This window comes from Mustelus asterias, chromosome 4 (assembly GCF_964213995.1).
Source record: "Mustelus asterias chromosome 4, sMusAst1.hap1.1, whole genome shotgun sequence".
In the NCBI taxonomy this organism is placed as follows: Eukaryota; Metazoa; Chordata; class Chondrichthyes; order Carcharhiniformes; family Triakidae; genus Mustelus; species Mustelus asterias.
The window spans coordinates 33,186,606-33,206,065 of record NC_135804.1 but is presented as its reverse complement, the minus strand read 5'-3'; the positions used below and the strand labels follow the sequence as shown (position 1 = coordinate 33,206,065).

At 42.4% G+C, this 19,460-nt stretch overlaps 1 protein-coding gene across 1 annotated transcript in view; it reads left to right on the top strand.

Moving 5' to 3' along the window:
- znf536 (zinc finger protein 536) overlaps positions 1-19,460 on the top strand; it is a 346,188-nt gene that overhangs the window by 58,112 nt on the left and 268,616 nt on the right. Inside the window, exon 2 of the mRNA XM_078210243.1 lies at positions 4,521-6,680. Coding sequence (XP_078066369.1) covers positions 4,523-6,680 — 2,158 coding nt within the window. The 5' untranslated portion in view covers positions 4,521-4,522. The remainder of the gene's footprint in view (positions 1-4,520; positions 6,681-19,460) is intronic.

Genomic DNA, 19,460 nt, shown 5'->3' with positions numbered 1-19,460 from the left:
TGACAGGTGTGACTGCCTCAGAATGAGGGTTGGGCAAGTGCTGGGATAACTTGCATATAGGAGCAGGAAGGCCTAGTGCAGTGGCAGACAATCAGGATGTTGATGGAATGGGATGATTTTCTGTTCATGAATCTCTCCAGCTCCTGTGATGATGCTCTGATAATGATGTGGGTACAATCTATCACATCTTGAACTTATGGACAGCCAACCATGGAGGAGAACTCCCTTGCCCTCTGTGTCTGCAATGACAAATCTGTGGGGAAGTTAATGTTTCCCCACCCAAGGAAAGAGTGTATCGGTGATGGAAGTGATGCACTCCTGGGTGGCTGATTGAGAGATGTCTAGAGCAGAGTCTTGGAAGGAGCTGGCTGCGTAGGGGTTGAAGGCCAGAGTGACCTTGACTGCAACAGGCAGGGCATGGGAACCATTTGATTAAGGGGCGAGGTCTTTCTTGACATGGCAGAGATCTCTTGAACTATTTCTCCTGTCATTCGCAGCCTTTGCTTAGACTGCCTTTTAGCCATGTGGAGGAAATTTATTCAGCTACAGTACATCCTTTATTAAGATTAACATCTCTCCCCCCCCCCCTTGCTGCTCTCTCTAGTGGTTCTGTCACGTCATGCTGGGAACCCTGGCTCTGTCCACACATTGCTGCTGCTGCCTTGCCTCTGTAGCCCTATGTGGGAAGGTGCTATAACCATTTCTTTAAGCTTCCTTCCGAAACTGCACACTTTTCTTCCAGGAAGCCAGGTCATCTGCACTGTCACTCACCTGACCACCCAAAGCCAAGTATATCCCAGAGGAGCCACATGGATCTGCCCTTCCTCATTCACAGCCACCCTCACACCTTCTTTGGACTGTGGGGGAAGTTGTTTACACAGAGGCCTGGGATTCACTGCCAAGTGAGGTGGTTGAGGCAGTTTCGTTAGCCACATTTAAGACATCTTGATAGGCATATGAACAAACTGGGAATAGAGGGATATAAGCAGTTGGTTTAGATAGGTAAACGTGATCGGCGCAGGCTTGGGGGGCCAAATGGCCTGTGCCTGTGCTGTACTGTACTTTGTTCTTTATTCTTTGAGGTCAACCACCAACTCAATCTCTGAAGTATGGCTTTAGTGTTTAAATTGTTAGTTTGTGTAATTCTATGCAAGATGTACACACCTTAAATGAGGCTTCAGAAGCAATTATGCCCCCATCGTTAAGACATGGGTTACACATTGCAGGTTTAAGGTTTTTGGAGGAGCGAAAATGTGATCCAGATAAACTCTGCACTATTTTCAAATGGCCAACCAGATTCGGTATACAAATCACACCCCTCTCCCTTCCCCCTGTTGGTAAAAATGGAGAGTGCCAGAAATGGGGCTGGGACTTTCTTAAAATTCATTTTACGGGATGTGGGCATCATTGGCTAGGCTTCTAAATCCCAGACCCATCCACCATTTATAAAGCTCTGCCAAGTTTGACATCCAGAGTCCAGTCCGATATCACCCAGTCCCTGCTACCTTCTCTCTCTCTCTCTCTTTTGCCCTTGGCCAGGGTTGAATAACAGATGCTCACCAGGACGAGGTACCGATGATTATCAACCTCTGTAGAGAAACAGCAGCAAGTTGATACATTCAGTAAAATGGGGCAAATTGGAAGAAAATAGTAAAAAGGCAACCTTCAGAAAACCATAGGAGAACAAAAGAAACTTAAAAAGTGCTTCCGTTCTCAAGGGGTTAACTGTCATGTATGATTTGCTGTAATATATGACTGTAATCTCTAATCACAAATTCATAACAGATAACATTATAATGAAAAAATTTTTATAATCAATCTTTATTGCCAAGGTCTGTACAAATTTTATGGTGCACAGTTTAAATTGCAGTGAGTCATTCAGAGTCTACTTGCAAATGTTTGCTGAAAATGCTTCTCATTTTAACATGACACTATTTTAAACATCAAGATGTGCATACAAGTTTGCGTTTCTGAACTTTTTATTCAGCGCTTTTTAAAACCAGGGTAAGGATTCATCTGAAATGGTGAACATCAGTCATCTATTTACATTACTAAATTTTTTTCCCCCTCTGGTTTGGAAAATTCCAAATAATAGGATTAAAAATAGCATTTCAGAAATGTATTTCAAGCGACTGAATTTGACTGTGTGATTAGGGAAATATATATTGGATGGTCAGCTTAAAAAAACTAGATGCTCAAGTGCTGTTCTCGTAAGTTTATGCTCCAATTGTTGCTGACACTGAAACCCAGTAACCAGCATATGTGGTAAGTTTTATCAGTTCCTAGCCAGGCCACTAAGTGAGAAAACTGACACTGTTCATCACATCTTAGTACCCTTGCATTATGCTGGCAATATGACAGAGCTGTGCTAATGTTTGCAGCCCATATGTCCATCTCCCCAATTGCATGGAGGAATGGGGCTATGAGGTGTGGAAGGGAGCAGATTTTTAATATTAAATCGGTACAGCACTTTCCGTTGGAACAATATTAGATAGTATGCTAGCGATGTGGGATTTGTTCTGAAGCAAGAACTGTAGCTGGATTAACACACAGTTGCATTAAACTTAACACTTCAGTCTTTCAGTTTTTTTATTATTTTGAACTAGGATTGCCTAGTATAGCTTCAGTATAACCAATTAAATCATAACACGTTGAACCTTATTCAATGCTATACACTGTGCAACAGAATAAACTTCACAGAGATGCTGCATATTTGTGGTTCACTGTTATTTCAAATATCAAAACATCTACAATGTTGATTTTAGCAGGCAGAAAATAAAATGTCCTTGTTCAGTATCCCAACCCTCTGGGCTAATATGCAAGCTTAAATCCTTGGCCTATTTTTACTGAAATGTTTTCAGCTGCTTAATGACCCCGAACAGAGGTTTATCATAATATCGGTTGTCTGCTGCAATAAAAATGTTTGCAGCCTTTAGTATGTTCTGAGTCTTGTTTGAAAGTGGACGAAACTGTCCTGAGCAGGGATGTGTAAGGACTTGGTCAGACCCAACAGTTCTGTGGAATTTTGATATTACTGCCAAAGTAATGCAGGAGCAAATATTTCAGCCAAAAGTGGTCTGGCTGACAGTATTGAAGCAACAGAAAATGGCAGAAGAAGTGCAAGATGCACGACAGTCTTTTAACTGGGGTGGCACGGTAGCACAGTGGTTAGCACTGCTGCCTCACAGTGCCAGGGACCTGGGTTCGATTCCCGGCTTGGGCCACTGTTTGTGCGGAGTTTGCACGTTCTCCCCGTGTTTGCGTGGGTTTCCTATGGGTGCTCCGGTTTCCTCCCACAGTCTGAAAGACATGCTAGTTAGGTGCATTGTAAGAAGTCTCACAACGCCAGGTTAAAGTCCAACAGGTTTATTTGGTAGCACAAATAAATCTGTTGGACTTTAACCTGGTGTTATGAGACTTCTTACTGTGTTTACCCCAGTCCAACGCCGGCATCTCCACATCATAGGTGCATTGGCCATGCTAAATTCTCCCTCAGTGTACCCAAACAGGCACCGGAGTGTGGCGACTAGGGGATTTTCACAGTAACTTCATTGCAGTGTTAATGTAAGCCTACTTGTGACACTAATAAATAAAATTGAAACATCTGTGTGTCAGCGAATTGGTAATTGGTAACTGAGATCTGAATGATGATGCACTCCGTTTAAAAAGAGGGGTGGGTATTCCAAATGATTTTGCCAATGCCTTGAAATCTGATGTGTGTAACATAGAAAATAAAATGTTTGTGCATTATTGAACTTTTGTGATCTTAGTTTAGCTATTTCAACCTCTTTAATTGAAGATATTTTTTTGAAGCTTAGTTGCAATACTGATGATGATTTCAGTTTAATCCCAGGTTATAGCAGCCAATAACAAAGCAACTAGGTAATCAGCTTTGAAAGATGCTGGTTCCCTAAAAACAAAACCACCTTTAATTTTCAATCGGAAAACCTAGTTTTGTGATAGAAGTGCAGTTGTTATGAATGACAATTCAATCATTTCTCATTCTAATGTTATGCGTTTAAGATGATTTTGCATGTCTCCGAAGAAAACATAAGCTAAGGCGCAGACATATTAAAGGGTAAACGTCTCAGACCACTTTAGCTCAGCATGACAAAGGTATAAAATTGGATTGAGTAGATGCAGGCATGGGGAATAATTCAGTGTGGCTCATCGATTATTCAGAATTGCAAATGTTAATAATCAAGAGAATAATAAGGAGGAAATCAAATGTTAAACTCGAATTTACAGAAGCGTAATTGAATATTTTTTGTTTGATGGTTTGAAATTAAGGCCAGGCTGACTGTTTTATCTGTGTTTTGTGAAATTAGTATAAAGGCAGCTCATTGTTCTATATTGTTCTAATCCAGAAATGGAGTTGCAAAGCCAAGAAAATCTTAGATCGAAGTTTTATTTGTATTTTTATTGAAATAAAATTGCAATTTTGTACAGTAACATTGTTTCTATGCTATTGTTAAAGTTGCTGTAATGGTTTAACAGAAACCTTTTGTTTTCGATATTAGGAATGGAGGAAGCAAGTTTGTGCCTTGGTGTATCTTCAGCAGTGCCTGAAGCTGATGTCCAGCTCAACAAACCAGTTCTCAATGGCCAGTATCCAATAACGCAGAAGCTGCATCAGTTGACAACACAACTGGGGCATGCCTTTCCAGAACTTCAGACCAGACAGACCCCCGAGGAGAAAGCAGCAATTTCACTGGAGGAAAAGCATCACATGACTGTGGCTAACCAGCCAATCAGCAACCAAATGACCATGCTGGCAAATCAGCTAAATACAGACATTGACACTAACTTGGGTCTGAACGGGAGAGTTGACCTTCAACACTTCTTAAACGGACAGAACCTTGGCATTATTTCACAGATGAATGGCACAGAAGATGACGCAAAAAAATCCAGAAAGTACCCGTGCCCCATTTGCGGTAAGCGCTTTCGGTTTAACAGCATTTTGTCACTCCATATGCGCACTCACACTGGAGAAAAACCATTCAAATGTCCTTACTGTGATCACAGGGCAGCTCAGAAAGGCAACTTGAAGATTCATCTCCGCACTCACAAACTTGGGAATCTTGGGAAAGGTCGCGGAAGGGTCAGAGAAGAGAATAGGCTCCTACATGAGCTGGAAGAACGGGCTATCCTTAGGGATAAACAGATGAAAAGTGGCTTAGGCCAGCCGAGGGCTGATGGGAAACAGCATCAGGCTGTTGTTAGTTCCAGCAGCTTGCCTTTACCAGCCAGTCAGAGCGGCTCGGATGTTTCGAATACAATCTGTAGTCCCAAGTCTACAGGTGCGTCAGAAGAGCCAGCAGCTGCTATTGTGGGATTCAGGTGCACCTTTTGCAAGGGGAAGTTTAAGAAACGTGAAGAGCTGGACCGACACATTCGAATACTTCACAAACCCTACAAGTGCACCCTTTGTGAATTTGCGGCCTCTCAGGAGGAGGACCTGATTAGTCATGTGGAGAAAGCACACATAACTGCCGAGTCAGTGCCAGGTCAAGGGTCGAGTGGGAACGGAGAGCAACCTACCAATGAGTTCCGCTGTGAAGTCTGTGGTCAGATCTTCAGCCAGGCCTGGTTCCTGAAGGGTCACATGCGAAAGCACAAGGATTCTTTTGAGCATAGCTGTCAAATCTGCGGACGACGATTCAAGGAGCCCTGGTTTCTCAAGAACCACATGAAGGTGCATCTTAACAAATTAGCTGTGAAGAACACAACTCAAAGTGACCCAGAGGTGCCTGTGACTCTAAATAATATGGTGCAAGATTCCCACTCGAATGTTTATTCAGCGTACGTATCTTGTTTACAGAGTGGCTTTTTATCACCTGATAAATTGAGCTTAAATGAACAAAGTCAGCTCCATTATAACAAAGCAGAAATTGTGCGGAAAGAGAAGGAAATGCTTGGGAAGCTATTAGTGCCCATGAGTAGCACGACTCGTGGTGTCGTAGAAGGGGAAAAACGTTCCTTACTGGGATGTCTGACCCTGGCGCCTCCATTAAAGGCTAGCTGCATGGAGCGCTTGCAAGCGGTAGCCCGTGTGGCAGAGTTTGACCCAGTAAACAGCTACCAGGCCTGGCAGCTGGTGACACGAGGAATGGCAATGGAACAGGCTGTGCTGCCCAAAAAGCACCAACACCATGGCCAGGAAGAAAACCTGACCAGTGCAGGCCTCAACTTTGACAAGAAGAAAGGAGAATTCATTTCAGTGGCTGGAGACAAATCAAAGCAGAAGCCAGAAGGCACTAAAAGGGGTAACCTGAACGACGTTTCGGGTAAAGATGATCTCATGGGAAGCAGGGAATTCATGGCACAAGGAATGAGTCAAGGTCTGGAATTTAAAATTTCCGGATTAGGTCAGAATCATGGAACCATGAAAGAAAAGCCAACTGAATGCCCAGACTGCGGCCGAGTATTCCGAACCTATCATCAAGTTGTCGTCCACTCCAGAGTGCATAAGAAGGGTAGGAAGCCGGGAGATGAAGGCGTCCAGGCCGTTCTGGACGAACGACGAGGATCTGGAAGTGACCAAGATTCCCAGTCAGTTAGCAGGTCAACTACACCTGGGTCATCCAATATAACTGAGGATAACACAACTGCAGGCGGCTTCTCCGTGACAGGAAGTACACAAGAAGATAGTCCAAACCCATCGTCTCCTTCTTCTTCAGGTAACATAAGTATGATTTTCCCCATTACAGTTTTCATACTGCATTTTAAACTCCTCAGAGTTATCAAGCGGGGAAAAACATTTACCTATAGTTATCATTGGGACAGTTGCGACTAAAAGTTTGTTCAGAAAGTCTAAATCCTAACATTTCCCTACTGACAATGTTATTGTGATTATCAAATTTGTCAACCGCTGGCACACTGTCAGTGGACACAGACATTTTAAATTTGATTTTACCGCTTCTTCACTTGCCGAGGTCTACCGTGCAAGTGAATTGTCTCCTTTGATTATTTCGCTTATTTCTTCGTCCATGCAATTCTTTCTCCTGCAATTTAAATAAATGCACTGATCGCCAATTATCTCTCAAGGTTGGGATGTGAATTTCTTGAAGAATATTATGAGTTGTGCACATGTTTCTCTTGAGTACAATAAATGTTCTGAAATCTATTTGGTTTCAGAGATATTGGATTCTTGTATATTTACAACAGGCAACATTTATAATTCATAATATAGATTGTAGGTATATTCTCTTTAATCCAATATCTATTCAGATTACAGTACAAAAATATGACAATTTAATTGACAGATATATTTTCTTCAACTCAAAATAATGATTTAAATCAGGGACTAAACCAAATCAGAAATATGTGACTATGTGTTGCTCGGAGCAGAGGAATACATTGAGACTGACAGGGATGTATCGGGGTGAACATGGTGAATATATTGCAACTTTTCAGTTAGCTGCATGTGAATTTTATGTTGTGTTTTCTTTATCAATAAGTCATGTGTAATCATGAATGAAGAGGTTTGTAATTGTAGTGGAATATTAGATACGGAAACATTTCAATGTTTGTCATGTCTTGTACCATAATGTTCTGGCAAAGTTGAACTTTAGGACAAACTATCCTTTGCATTATGAAATCAATGGTACTGGAGGTAAAATTGGTCTTCAGTGAAAGTGCAAAAGGGGTAATAGTGAATGAGCTGCCTGTCACCATGTACAATTGTCATTTTGTTAACTTTATTGGACTCAAAATTCAGGTAAGATTTAAATCAAGCTGCTGATTTGCTTTTGCTCATTCTGCACTCTGGTCAAGGGACAGCTTTACCCACAGTATTCCGATTCTAATATTTGCTTATCCGCATTTTCTCCAAGTACTATATTCTCCAACCATGCTTCTATTTTCACTGTTGAGGGGCGGCACAGTGCAGGGGATGGTGTGTTTTATGGAATTCTCTCCATTCACCATCCATGTCAATCTATAATAGGCCAGCAGCAGGTGTTGCTCCCTGTGGTGTGACAAGTCCTGCCAATTCCCCCTGCTTGCTCCCTCTTATGGTAATCCTGTCTTTGCTCTTCTGTTTACGTCTCCCGAATAGTGACACAAATCACTTTGCCTGTTTGGATTTTGGTGTAAAATATGAGTTTCCTTCACCGTGTCAGCATCCTATTCCAAGTGATAACTATCGTGTCATTGATAAGAATTCCATTAATGGCAGCACTGGTGGAAGTACACGGAAGCAGCCGCTCTCATTGAGAGTACTTTGCTGGGAATTTTTAGCCAGAAAAAAAAATGTCATTCCAACCCAGGAGACCTAATTAGGACTTACAGATTGCTCTGATCACAAAATAAAGAAAACATTGCCTGAACAAAGAGGAGGTAATGGTAGGGTAACAGAATGCATTAATTCATCACTTTTGTTCAGTTCTGCGTTGAACTGGTGCACAGTCCCTCTACAATGTTTTCCTAGTTGGATTAATATATTACCACTTTAAAGAAAAATCTCGACAAAGAAATTGTTAGAATGGTAAAATCCAGACTGCACATTCCAGAGATGCCGACAGTACTTAATGCTGTTGTTTAAATACCCATGAAGAATGTTGGCTAGTTCCTGGGTAGTGGTCCAATTTGCAACTTATTACTTGCGAGTCAGTTTTAAAGTGCTAACTAAAAGAAAAGTGTAGCGCAGCAAATGAATTCACAATACAAGATAACACCGAGTATCTTCTGTCAGACATAGATGGTAGGATTGCTGTTGTTTTGTGGTTCAGAATGAAAATCTTTCATGTCAATTGGTGCCTTTCTGAGTGTCCATTAACATAATGATCATAGTGTAAAGTACCCCTGATCAAAGTGCTGTCTGTTAAAGCATTTACCTAATTTCACATTTGTTCCAAATAGTCATTCATTTGTGCTGTAGCTTCCAATGAAAGTAAGGCGTTTTGAGTTGGGTTTCCTGCAGGTTACACATTTAACAAAACACTTAGAATTAACAAAGAAAGTCTGGGTTTTCTATGACCTTGTTGTCACTTAAAAAAAAAGCACTCATAAACAATTTTAACGTGATGTGATGAGCTGAGATCATGAGATCAGCATAAAGCATTGATGTCATTGCATTCCCTTGCAAGGCCGTACGAGAGAAATCAAAAAGGGTTCCATTGTTATGGAAAGCTGACTTCCTTGTAGACTCTTCCAACAAAATGTTAAGTGGCCAGTGAGCAACAATACAGCATCAAAGCATTGAAGGTAGTGAGATGAATGTGCTTGAGTCATTCTGAACAAAACTGATCACTGTTACAGCTATCTGCATATGTGGTACTTCAGCAGTGTATTAAGTTAAGAAATAATTCAGTTGCTTTATGAATACATTTTCAAAGCACTATTAGCAAAATGTGATGAGAGTAGATGTAGTAAATCGGTTAAATCCGAAGGGTCGTCTGTACCTCAGAGAACTGCAGAGGGAGTGCTCACTCTAAGCTCAGAAGCCACAACAGATGCCTTCATCTACATTGTGTGCACACCTCAGAAATGTTAGGTCCATTACCGAATTTACAGCCAACAGTTTTTGTTGTTATGAAGTGAACTTTCCAATGAATGCACCAAGTAAATACACCAGTTCTTTAACTCTGCTAGCATGTTTACCTTTCAACTTGGATGGTGCCCTTATGTGTTTGATACCTCTGGTGTGTTCTGCTGCCTAGCTTTTTGCTAGTTTAAGTTGCTAAACTTGCAAAATTGAAGTAACTTTACAATATTTTAATGACATTGATATTAAGGATCAGGTCTAATAAGATGAAAGAATACAAACAATGCAAGAAAAGCAATTTTTACCTAATATGGTGGCAAGTACCTGTTAAATACATGACCTTGATTGAACAGAAATAGGGTAAGTGTTGCCATAAAATAGTCATGACTAAAATTTGTGAATGCGACATAGAGGAACAATGCAGGAGCCAACCATTTGTAATGTAGGTGGAAAAGATGTATGGGTCAGTGAGCATGTGAAAGGTCACCTCTGAAGAAGAGAAAAATTGTGCTGCAGCTTTTCAGTAGAATGACCTATGAGAAATGGAAAAATAAGGCATTTAGTCATTTGGTAGAACAGAACTTATAGTAAATGCAATAATTGCTGACCACCAGTTAGCTAACAAACAATAACGGGTTATTACTATTCACAATGATGTACAGATTGCTATAATCAATGTGTCCATTCCCAGCTTTAGGATCAATCTGGCTGCAAAAGTCCGCACTGTTCCCCGAGATCCCCGTACTTGTTCCCCATTGGGTGATTGGGTCATATAACCCTTCCCATACACGCCCCTTAAAGAGGCTGGGTGCCACATCCCTCCCCTTTTAAGTCCCTTATTACAATTTGATAAATTATACAGTTTCCGAAACAATAGCAATAATGGACATTTGTAACATAGTTTATCAGAAACTCAGTCCATTAGAGGACTTTCTCTTTCTTTGGAAGTGACATAGCTCCAACCGGTTGAGGTTTAACTGTAGAGGTAGTTTTGGTTAGGCTGACTTCACTAGGACTCTCTCCTGGTACCAGCATACCACTTCCCACTATCCCCTCAGTTTCATTGGGAGCAGCACTTTGGCCTGCTGCTGGCTGGTCAGCCACTTCACTCCTTGGACAAACAACACTAAGTGGTGGCACAATTGAATCAGGCAGAAATACTGGCTCTTGGGATGGCGCCCGTCTCCGCAAATAATCTATATGTTTCTTCAAAAACTTGTCCCGCACTTTCACTTCACAGTGGCCCCATCCTGGCCACAACAACGCCTGGGACCCAACTTGGTCTGTTTCCAAAACTCTTTGTAAAAATTGGACCATCTATCGCAAATGTTCTTTCCACTTCTGACGAATCATGTTTCCTTTTCTGACAACTCTGCCCTATCTCCACCTTCCCCACCAAATTTAGAACTACCAGGTGCAACATGGTTCTCAAGCGCCAACCCATCAGCAGCTCAGCTGGAGCTATTCCAGTCGTGGTATGTGGAATGGTTCTATAGGCTAACAGGAACAATGCTACCTTGATTTCAAGTGACTTGGGTGATTGTTTTGTCATACCAGCCTTGAAAGTCTGAACTGTGCGCTCAGCTAGTCCATTGAATGAGGGGTGATATGGTAAAGATTGGATATGCTTTTTCCATTAAATGTCACGAGCTTCTGGAATTCGGCAATTGTGAACATCGTTCCATTGTCCGAGACAAGTACTTCTGGTATGCCGTGGGTGGCGAAATATTGGCGCAGTTTTTCAACTGTGGCATATGAAGTTGTGGACTACATTTTGAATACCTCCATCCATTTCAAATGGGCGTCTGCTAGCAAAAGAAACATTGCGCCAACATAATCTACCTGAACTCTCATCCATGGCCGACCTGGTAATTCACAAGGCTGCAAGGAGGCAGTAGCAGGTAAATTCTGCTGGAACTGGCACTGATCATGATGTTTCTATATCAGTATCAATGCCAGGCCACCAAACATAGCTTCTCACTGGCATTTTCATCTTCAATAAGCTCAGATGGGCACTATGCAATTCTTCAAGCAGTAACTCTTTTCCTGGTATAGGGATAGAAACATAGAAACATAGAAAACTACAGCACAAAACAGGCCCTTCGGCCCCACAAGTTGTGCCGAATATATCCGTACCTTTTCGGCCTACCTATAACCCTCCATCCTATTTAGTCCCATGTACTCATCCAGGAGTCTCTTAAAAGACCCTATTGAGTTTGCCTCCACCACCACTGATGGCAGCCTATTCCACTCGCCCACCACCCTCTGTGTGAAAAACTTCCCCCTAACATTTCCCCTGTACCTACCCCCCAGCACCTTAAACCTGTGTCCTCTCGTAGCAGCTATTTCCACCCTGGGAAAAAGCCTCTGAGAGTCCACCCGATCTATGCCTCTCAACATCTTATATACCTCTATTAGGTCTCCTCTCATCCTACGTCTCTCCAAAGAGAAAAGAGAGCTCCCTCAGCCTACCCTCATAAGGCATGCCACTCAATCCAGGCAACATCCTTGTAAATCGCCTCTGCACCCATTCAATCTTTTCCACATCCTTCCTGTAATGAGGCGACCAGAACTGAGCACAGTACTCCAAGTGGGGTCTGACGAGGGTCTTATATGACCACTCTCATTCCCCAAAGAATGGCATCCTCACAACTAAGCTCATGTTTCCTGAGCTGATAAGGCTTTGTTTCCTTCAAAGCTCTCTCATTCTGCCATCCTTGCTGTACATTTAATCTTTGATAACTGTAGGTCTTTATTAGTCCAGTACTTAATTTGTTGTGCTGTCACTGGTAAAGAGTCCAGAAAGTTTAAGGTCATTACAATCTCTTGCGGTACGAGAAGGGTGGTGTGCTTTCTGGTAACAGAAGGTGACTTAAGGCATCTGCCATGGTTATGTGAAGCCTTAGCCAATGTTTGAAGGAATAATCATAGGCTGACCAGAACAGGCCCATTGCTATATTCTAACAGAAGCAATTGGAAGAATCAGCCCTTGAAAAATCCTTAAAGTGGTTTGTGGTCTGTGATGATAGTGAAATGTCTCCCATAAATGTATTGATAAAACTTCTTGATGCCAAATATAACAGTTAGGCACTCCTTTTCTATTTGGGAGATCTTTTTCCTGCATCTGATAGTTCTCTTGCTATGTATCTGATGGGTCTCTCGGACCAATCATCCATTGTGTGGGGTAACAGAGCCCTAACTCCATACGGTGATGCATCACATCTGAGTGCTATCTTCTTAGAGGGGTCAAAATGCATTAATAAGCATGAGGACTGAAGTGCCTGCTTAACTTGGTTGAAAGCTGCTTTTTGTGGGGTTTTCCAACACCATCTCTGGCGCTTCTTTAACAGGATGTGGAGATGTCGGCGTTGGACTGGAGTAAACACAGTAAGAAGTCTAACAACACCAGGTTAAATTCCACAGGTTTATTTGGTAGCAAAAGCCACTAGCTTTCGGAACAGGCTGTTCCTTCGTCAGGTGGGTGGGAGTTCTGATCACAAACAGGGCACAAAGACACAAACTCAATTTACATGAATAATAATTGGAATGTGAGTCTTTACAGCTAATCAAGTCTTAAAGGTACAGACAATGTGAGTGGAGAGAGCATTAAGCACAGGTTAAAGAGATGTGTATTGTCTCCAGACAGGACAGCTAGTGAGATTTTGCACATCCAGGCAAGTTGTGGGGGTTACAGATAGTGTGACATGAACCCAAGATCCCGGTTGAGGCCGTCCTCATGTGTGCGGAACCTGGCTATCAGTCTCTGCTCAGCGACTCTGCGCTGTCGTGTGTCGTGAAGGCCGCCTTGGAGAACGCTTACCCGGAGATCAGAGGCTGAATGTCCCATGAATGTTCCGCACACATGAGGACGGCCTCAACCGGGATCTGGGGTTCATGTCACACTATCTGTAACCCCCATGGATTTTTCAAGGAATACAAAGTGATTCTTACAATTGCTCCTGTTAGAATACAGCAATGGGCCTGTTCTTTAACAGCACATGCAACGGTGCTAGTAACGTCGATAGCTTTGGGAGGACCCTCCCGTAATACTCCATCCCAAAGAAGGATCTGAGTTCCGAGGTGTCCCTATGGACTGCTGCCTGCTTAATTGCTCTCACTTTGTCCTCCTAGGATGTAACCCCTGAGCCTCCACCCGACAACCAAGATAAGCCACTTCATTTGCTTGGAAGGTTCACTTTTCTCTTTTTAGGCACACTCCTGCCTCTGGAAATCTCTTCAAAACTTCATCCCGATTGACCAAATGTCCCTCTTCAGTGGATCCTGTTACTAAAACATTGTCTAAACAAATGACAACTCTGGGCAAACCCTGCAGCAAATTCACCATAGTTCACTGGGACATGGTGCAAGTTGATGAAACCCCAAACCGTAGATGCGTATATTAGTATAACTCCTTGTGAGCATTTATGGTGACATATCATCTTGATGCATCGTACAATTTTAAATGTTGGTAGACGTGGCCCATGTCCAATTTGGTATATGTCAGACCCTCAGACAACTTCACATACAGATCCTTTATTTTGAGGATGGGATACCTATCCAGCTTCTGGTTCACCGACAGCTTGTCGTCCTCATAGGTATAGATGGTCTTGTCTGGTTTAATTACTGGCACAATGAGTGCTGCCCACTCTGCAAATTGTATGGGCCTAATGATGCCCAAGTCTTCCAGCCATTTTAGTTCAGTCTCCACAACATGGTCTCACAGTGGTTAGCACTGCTGCCTCACAGTGCCAGGGATCTGGGTTCAATACGGCCTTGGGTGACTGTCTATCTGGAATTTGTACATTCTCCCTGTGTCTGTGTGGGTTTCCTCCGGGTGCTCCAGTTTCCTCCCACAGTCCAAAGATGTGGGGTTATCTGGATTGGCCATACTAAATTTTCGCTTAATGTCAGGGGATTAGTAGAGTAAATACGTGGGATTTCGCGGATAGAGTCTGGGTGGGATTGATATCGGTGCGGGCTCAGTGGGCTGAATGGCCTCCTTCTGCACTGTAGGCATTCTATGATTCTCTGCTAATGTGTAGGGCATAGGTCTTGCTCTAACAAAATTCAGGGTGGCTTCTGGATCCACGTGGATTTCTGTTTATAATCCTTTGATCTTTCCCAGTTCCTCCTGGAACACCTCCTGGGACTTTCTGATGACTTTGTGCAAGCCCTGCTCTTTTATTTTAAACATTTCCAGCCAGTTCAACCTGATCTCTTGGAGCCAGTCATGCCTCATTAAACTTGGTTCTTGGCTCAACATCACTATCAACGTTAGCTGTGCAGACTGTTGTCCATAACTCATGGTCATCCCTACTATTTTGATGGCCTCTCCAGTATATGTCATCAGTCTAGTTGCAGTATTCTTCAACCTCAAGGGATGAACATCTTCTTGGAGATACGAGTAGGTCTGCTCGCTCACGACAATAGCTGATGGCTCTTGTCTACTTCCATCTTCAGTGGCCGGCCATTCACTAACAACACCACTGGGATGAGGGCAATCTTGCCCACTTTCACGTTATTTAGTGAGAAAATGTTCTATCTCCTGTTGGGCAATTCTCCATACTATGCACCAGGGCTGGATTATTTACTTTGTTCTATTTCTCTAAATCAACATGTTTCTGGGGAGTGATGTTCCCCCACATCAATAATACTATTATTTCTAGGCTGTTGTTTAAATCTTCTATACTTTGTAACTCTTTCAGTTCCGGCTTTTATCTCTCTTAAACCAATGCCTTTATTCCTAAGGTTACTGCTGTTCATAGCTTCCCTCCCAAGCTGGTGGACCTCGTCGTTTTGTGCACTTTATCAGTTGTGGGCACCCTTCTCTCTGTGTTCTCTGCTCTCCATCGCTGATGCCATTTCCAATGTCTTTTTAAAAGCTATCTTTGCTTCAGCTAATAATTTTCTCTATATAGCTGCATTGTTTATACTGAATACCAATCAGTCCATTAACATGTCATTCAATGCTGACCCAAAATCACAATGCTCCGCAATTTGTCTTAGCCTTGCTACTAAGACTGCAATGGTCTCCCCTGGGGCTCTCATCATGGAGTTAAATTTGTATCTTTGTAATATTACTGAGGGCTTAGGATGGTATTGTCCCTTTGCTAGATCAATGAGCTCTGCAACAGTTTTCATGTCAGGAGCATCTCTGGACTTGAAATTTCAGATCAAGTTATACGTCTGGGTCCCACAATCAGTCAGCAATATAACTTTCATCTTATCCTCCCCCTCTATTCCATTAGCACAGAAAAAATATTCCAAATGCTCCACGTACTGTACCCAGTCTTCTGTTGCCGCATTGAAAACTACTATTGTTCAGAAGAGAGGCATGTCTACTTCCTCCTCTTTTCCAGACTGAACTCAATTGGACTTTTTCTGCAAAACTTTCAAACAAACTTTCCTTCAAATTTTTTATTGCAACCTAAGTTGCTGTTGTTTTCCTCGTTGCCAATGTAGTAAACACAACAATTGACGACAACTAGTAAGCTAGCAAATAACAACAGGTTAATTACTATTCACAATGATATACAGAGTGCTGTAATCCATGCATTCATTCTCAGTTGTAGGATCAATCTGGCTGAAAAAGCTTGCGCTCTGCCTAAGATCCCATTCTTATTTCCCATTAGGAGATCGGGCCACATGAACTTTCCAATGCACATCCCTTAAAGAGGCTAGCTACTCCTTCCTGGAAAAAAAAGAGGCATGTGGTCGAAGCTTTTCAGCTGGCACTCATGAGAACAGTTCGCGAGAATACGAACCGCAAAGCGAGCAACAATTTACACTGATTGAGAAGAGAGTGCTGATTTGTTGCCAAGTGGACTCTGATTAGTAGAAGCATTGCCATGGAGAATGCTCTAGGAAACAGTTAACATTCAAACTTTTGTTCAAAATCAAACTGGGGCAGGTCGACTCTGGTCAAGGCACTGTCATGGGGAATGAACCAGGGAATGGCTGTCCTCAAGCTTTGTTTAGTTGAAAAAGGCGCAATATGTGGACATGCTCCTTCTGACTCCAAAGGTCAGCGAATATCTGTGGCTTCTCTCTCACACATAAGTGAACCACATTGTGAGCCCAACTAATAATCTTTAAATGGTTGTCAGTGCAATTCTTAGCTGAATTGGTTGTCAGTGCAATTCTTAGCAGAATCAGGATTGTTTAGCAAGTGATGTCCAATCTTGAAATCACATCTAATGTTGAACAACACGTTTTGAGCTTTGCAAGCAGGGACAGGGTGGGTATGGTCAGTACTTTGCCTGTTGTGAACAGCTGAGGAGATGTGCTGTTTGATACGATTACAGTCATTGGGACATGGGACCTACACGCCTAGCATCACACTGGCACTGAAATTCATATACCATATTACTTATTTGTCTGCGCTGGAGTTTAGAAGGGTAAGAGGCAATTTGATTGAAACATATAAGATCCTGAGGGGACTAGACAGGGTGGATGTGGAGAGGATGTTTCCTCTTGGAGAATCTAGAACAAGGGATCACTGTTTATAAATAAGAGGTCACTCATTGAGGAGAAATGTTTTCTCTCAGATGGTCATGGGTCTTTGGAACTCTCTTCCTGAAAAGGTGGTGGAAGCAGAGTCTTTGAATAGTTTTGAGGCCGGGTTAGATAGATCCTTGGACAAGGGGGTGAAAGCTTATAGGGGTAAATGGGAAGATGAAGTTGAGGTTATAATCAGTTAAAGTTAAAATCAGATCAAACTTGATCTTATTAAATGGCAAAGCAGGCTCAAGGGACTGAGTGGTCTCCTCCTGATCCTAATTTGTATGTTTATTTGTTCATATATTCGTATGTAAGCTATCTATTCAATTTCTCCAGAAGTGTATTAGACCCAAGGTTGTGCCAGTGTTCATTTCAAGTGTATTGATACTGCCAAAATGAGACACCATCCCACAATGGAACATATCCAGTCCATTGCAGACAGAAGGAGCCTCTGTACACACTGTGATTTTTTTAACTAAACAAACTGCCATGATCAATCAGAGTCAAATTGCTTGGTTTGAATTTGAACAGGTGCTTGGCAGTAACTGTTTTCTGGTGCATTCTCCATGGCAATGCCAGAGTTCACTTGCCAACTAATCAGAACTCTCCTCTCATGCAGTATAAATTGTTATTCCATTTACAATTGGTATCCTTGTGAACTGTCCTGATGAGTGCGTGATGAAAAGCTTCAACAGCATATCTCTTTCTTTCAGCAATACTCAAATAACGCATTTCATTTGGGTCAAAGTAAAATAAAATCTGGAATTCCTCAGACATCAAAATTGTAAAGGATATATCAATTTAAATGGTAATTGTAGTAATTAAGTATTTTAGTTACACTTAACTCAAAAATGCTTATTGTTCAATCTGGACTGTACAACACTGATGCTAATGGTCCCAGGATTAATACCCATCCATCCATCTAAAGTGGGTAATAGTTGTAGCCACTGAGTTAAGAGTTAATGGTGCTGTGGGATGTTCGGGATGAACTGTCAAACTTCACTGCAGTTTCCTAACTATTCCTGCAGGATGTATGAGTGAATGTTGAGCAAGAATATAGCACGGCTCATAATCGGGTATTTGAAGGCAAGTGGAATAACGGGATAAATAGGAAAAGCTGTACCTGTTCAGGGAAACACTGGCATCTACCCTGCAATATGGAATATTGCCCAGGTTTGTCTTGTACACGAGAATCAGGATAAATCCAACCCAATCAATTAGCACCCCACTAGTCCATCCTCGACCATCCATAAAGTGATGGGGTCATAAAAAGTGCTATCAAGCGACAGTTGCTTGGAAATAAACTGCTTACTGATGCTCAGTTTGGGTTTCGCCAGGGCCACTCAGCTCCGAACCTCATTGCAGCCTTGGTTCAAACATGGACAAAAGAGCTGAACTTCAAAACATGAGGTGAGAGTAACTGCCCTTGACCTCAAGGCAGCATTTGACTTTGTGTGACATCAAAGAGCCCCAGCAAACCTGGAGTCAATGGGAATCAGGGGGAAAATCCTCCGCTGGTTGGAATCATACCTGGCACAAAAGGAGATGGTTGTGGCTGTTGGAGGCCAATCATCTTAGTTCCAGGACATCACTGCAGGAGTTGCTCAGGGTAAAGGCAACATACTGCGGATGCTGGAATCTGAAACAAAAGCAGAAAATGCTGGAAAATCTCAGCATGTCTGACAGCACGTGTGAGAGAGAATAGAGCCAACATTTTGAGTCTAGCTGACCCTTCGTCAGAACTCAGGTGTTCTGGTCCTAGGTCCTAGGTTCAGCTGCTCCATCAATGAACTTTCTTCCATCATAAGGTCAGAATTCGTGGTGTTCACTGATGACTGTACAATTTTCACCATCTAAAAGGACAAGGGCAGTAGCCACATGGGAACACCACCACCTAGAAGTTCCATTTCAAGCTACACACTGTCCTGACTTGAAATTATTTCCCATTCCTTCATTGTCGCTGCATCAAAATCCTGGAACTCTCTCCCTAACAGCACTGAGGGTGTACATGGACCACATAGACTACAGCAAGTTCAAGAATGCAGCTCACCACCAACATTTCAAGGGCAATTAGGGATGGACAATGAATATTGGCTGAGCCAGCAATGCCCACACCCCATGAATGGATAAAAAGGAGTATGTTTATTTGTTTTTTATTTTTGCACACTTTCTTTCCCCTTTGGGGAATAGTGAGGAACAGTTTGCACGATTAGGGGTAGGATGATTATCAACCTGTTGAACCTTTTCATGAACACTCCTTCTGTGGCCAACAAGTCCCAGAGGGAGGCTTGAAATCGGGGCTTCTGGGTCAGGGTGCCATCTACTGTGGCACAACACCTTTGGTAAAACAGTTGGAACATGGGATTAGCACTACTGCTAATCCCATGAACTAGTTGGGTAGGAATCCCATTTCCTTGTTATAATTTCTATGCAGTATAATTGTATATAATTTACCCTTTCTGGCTGAATAGCT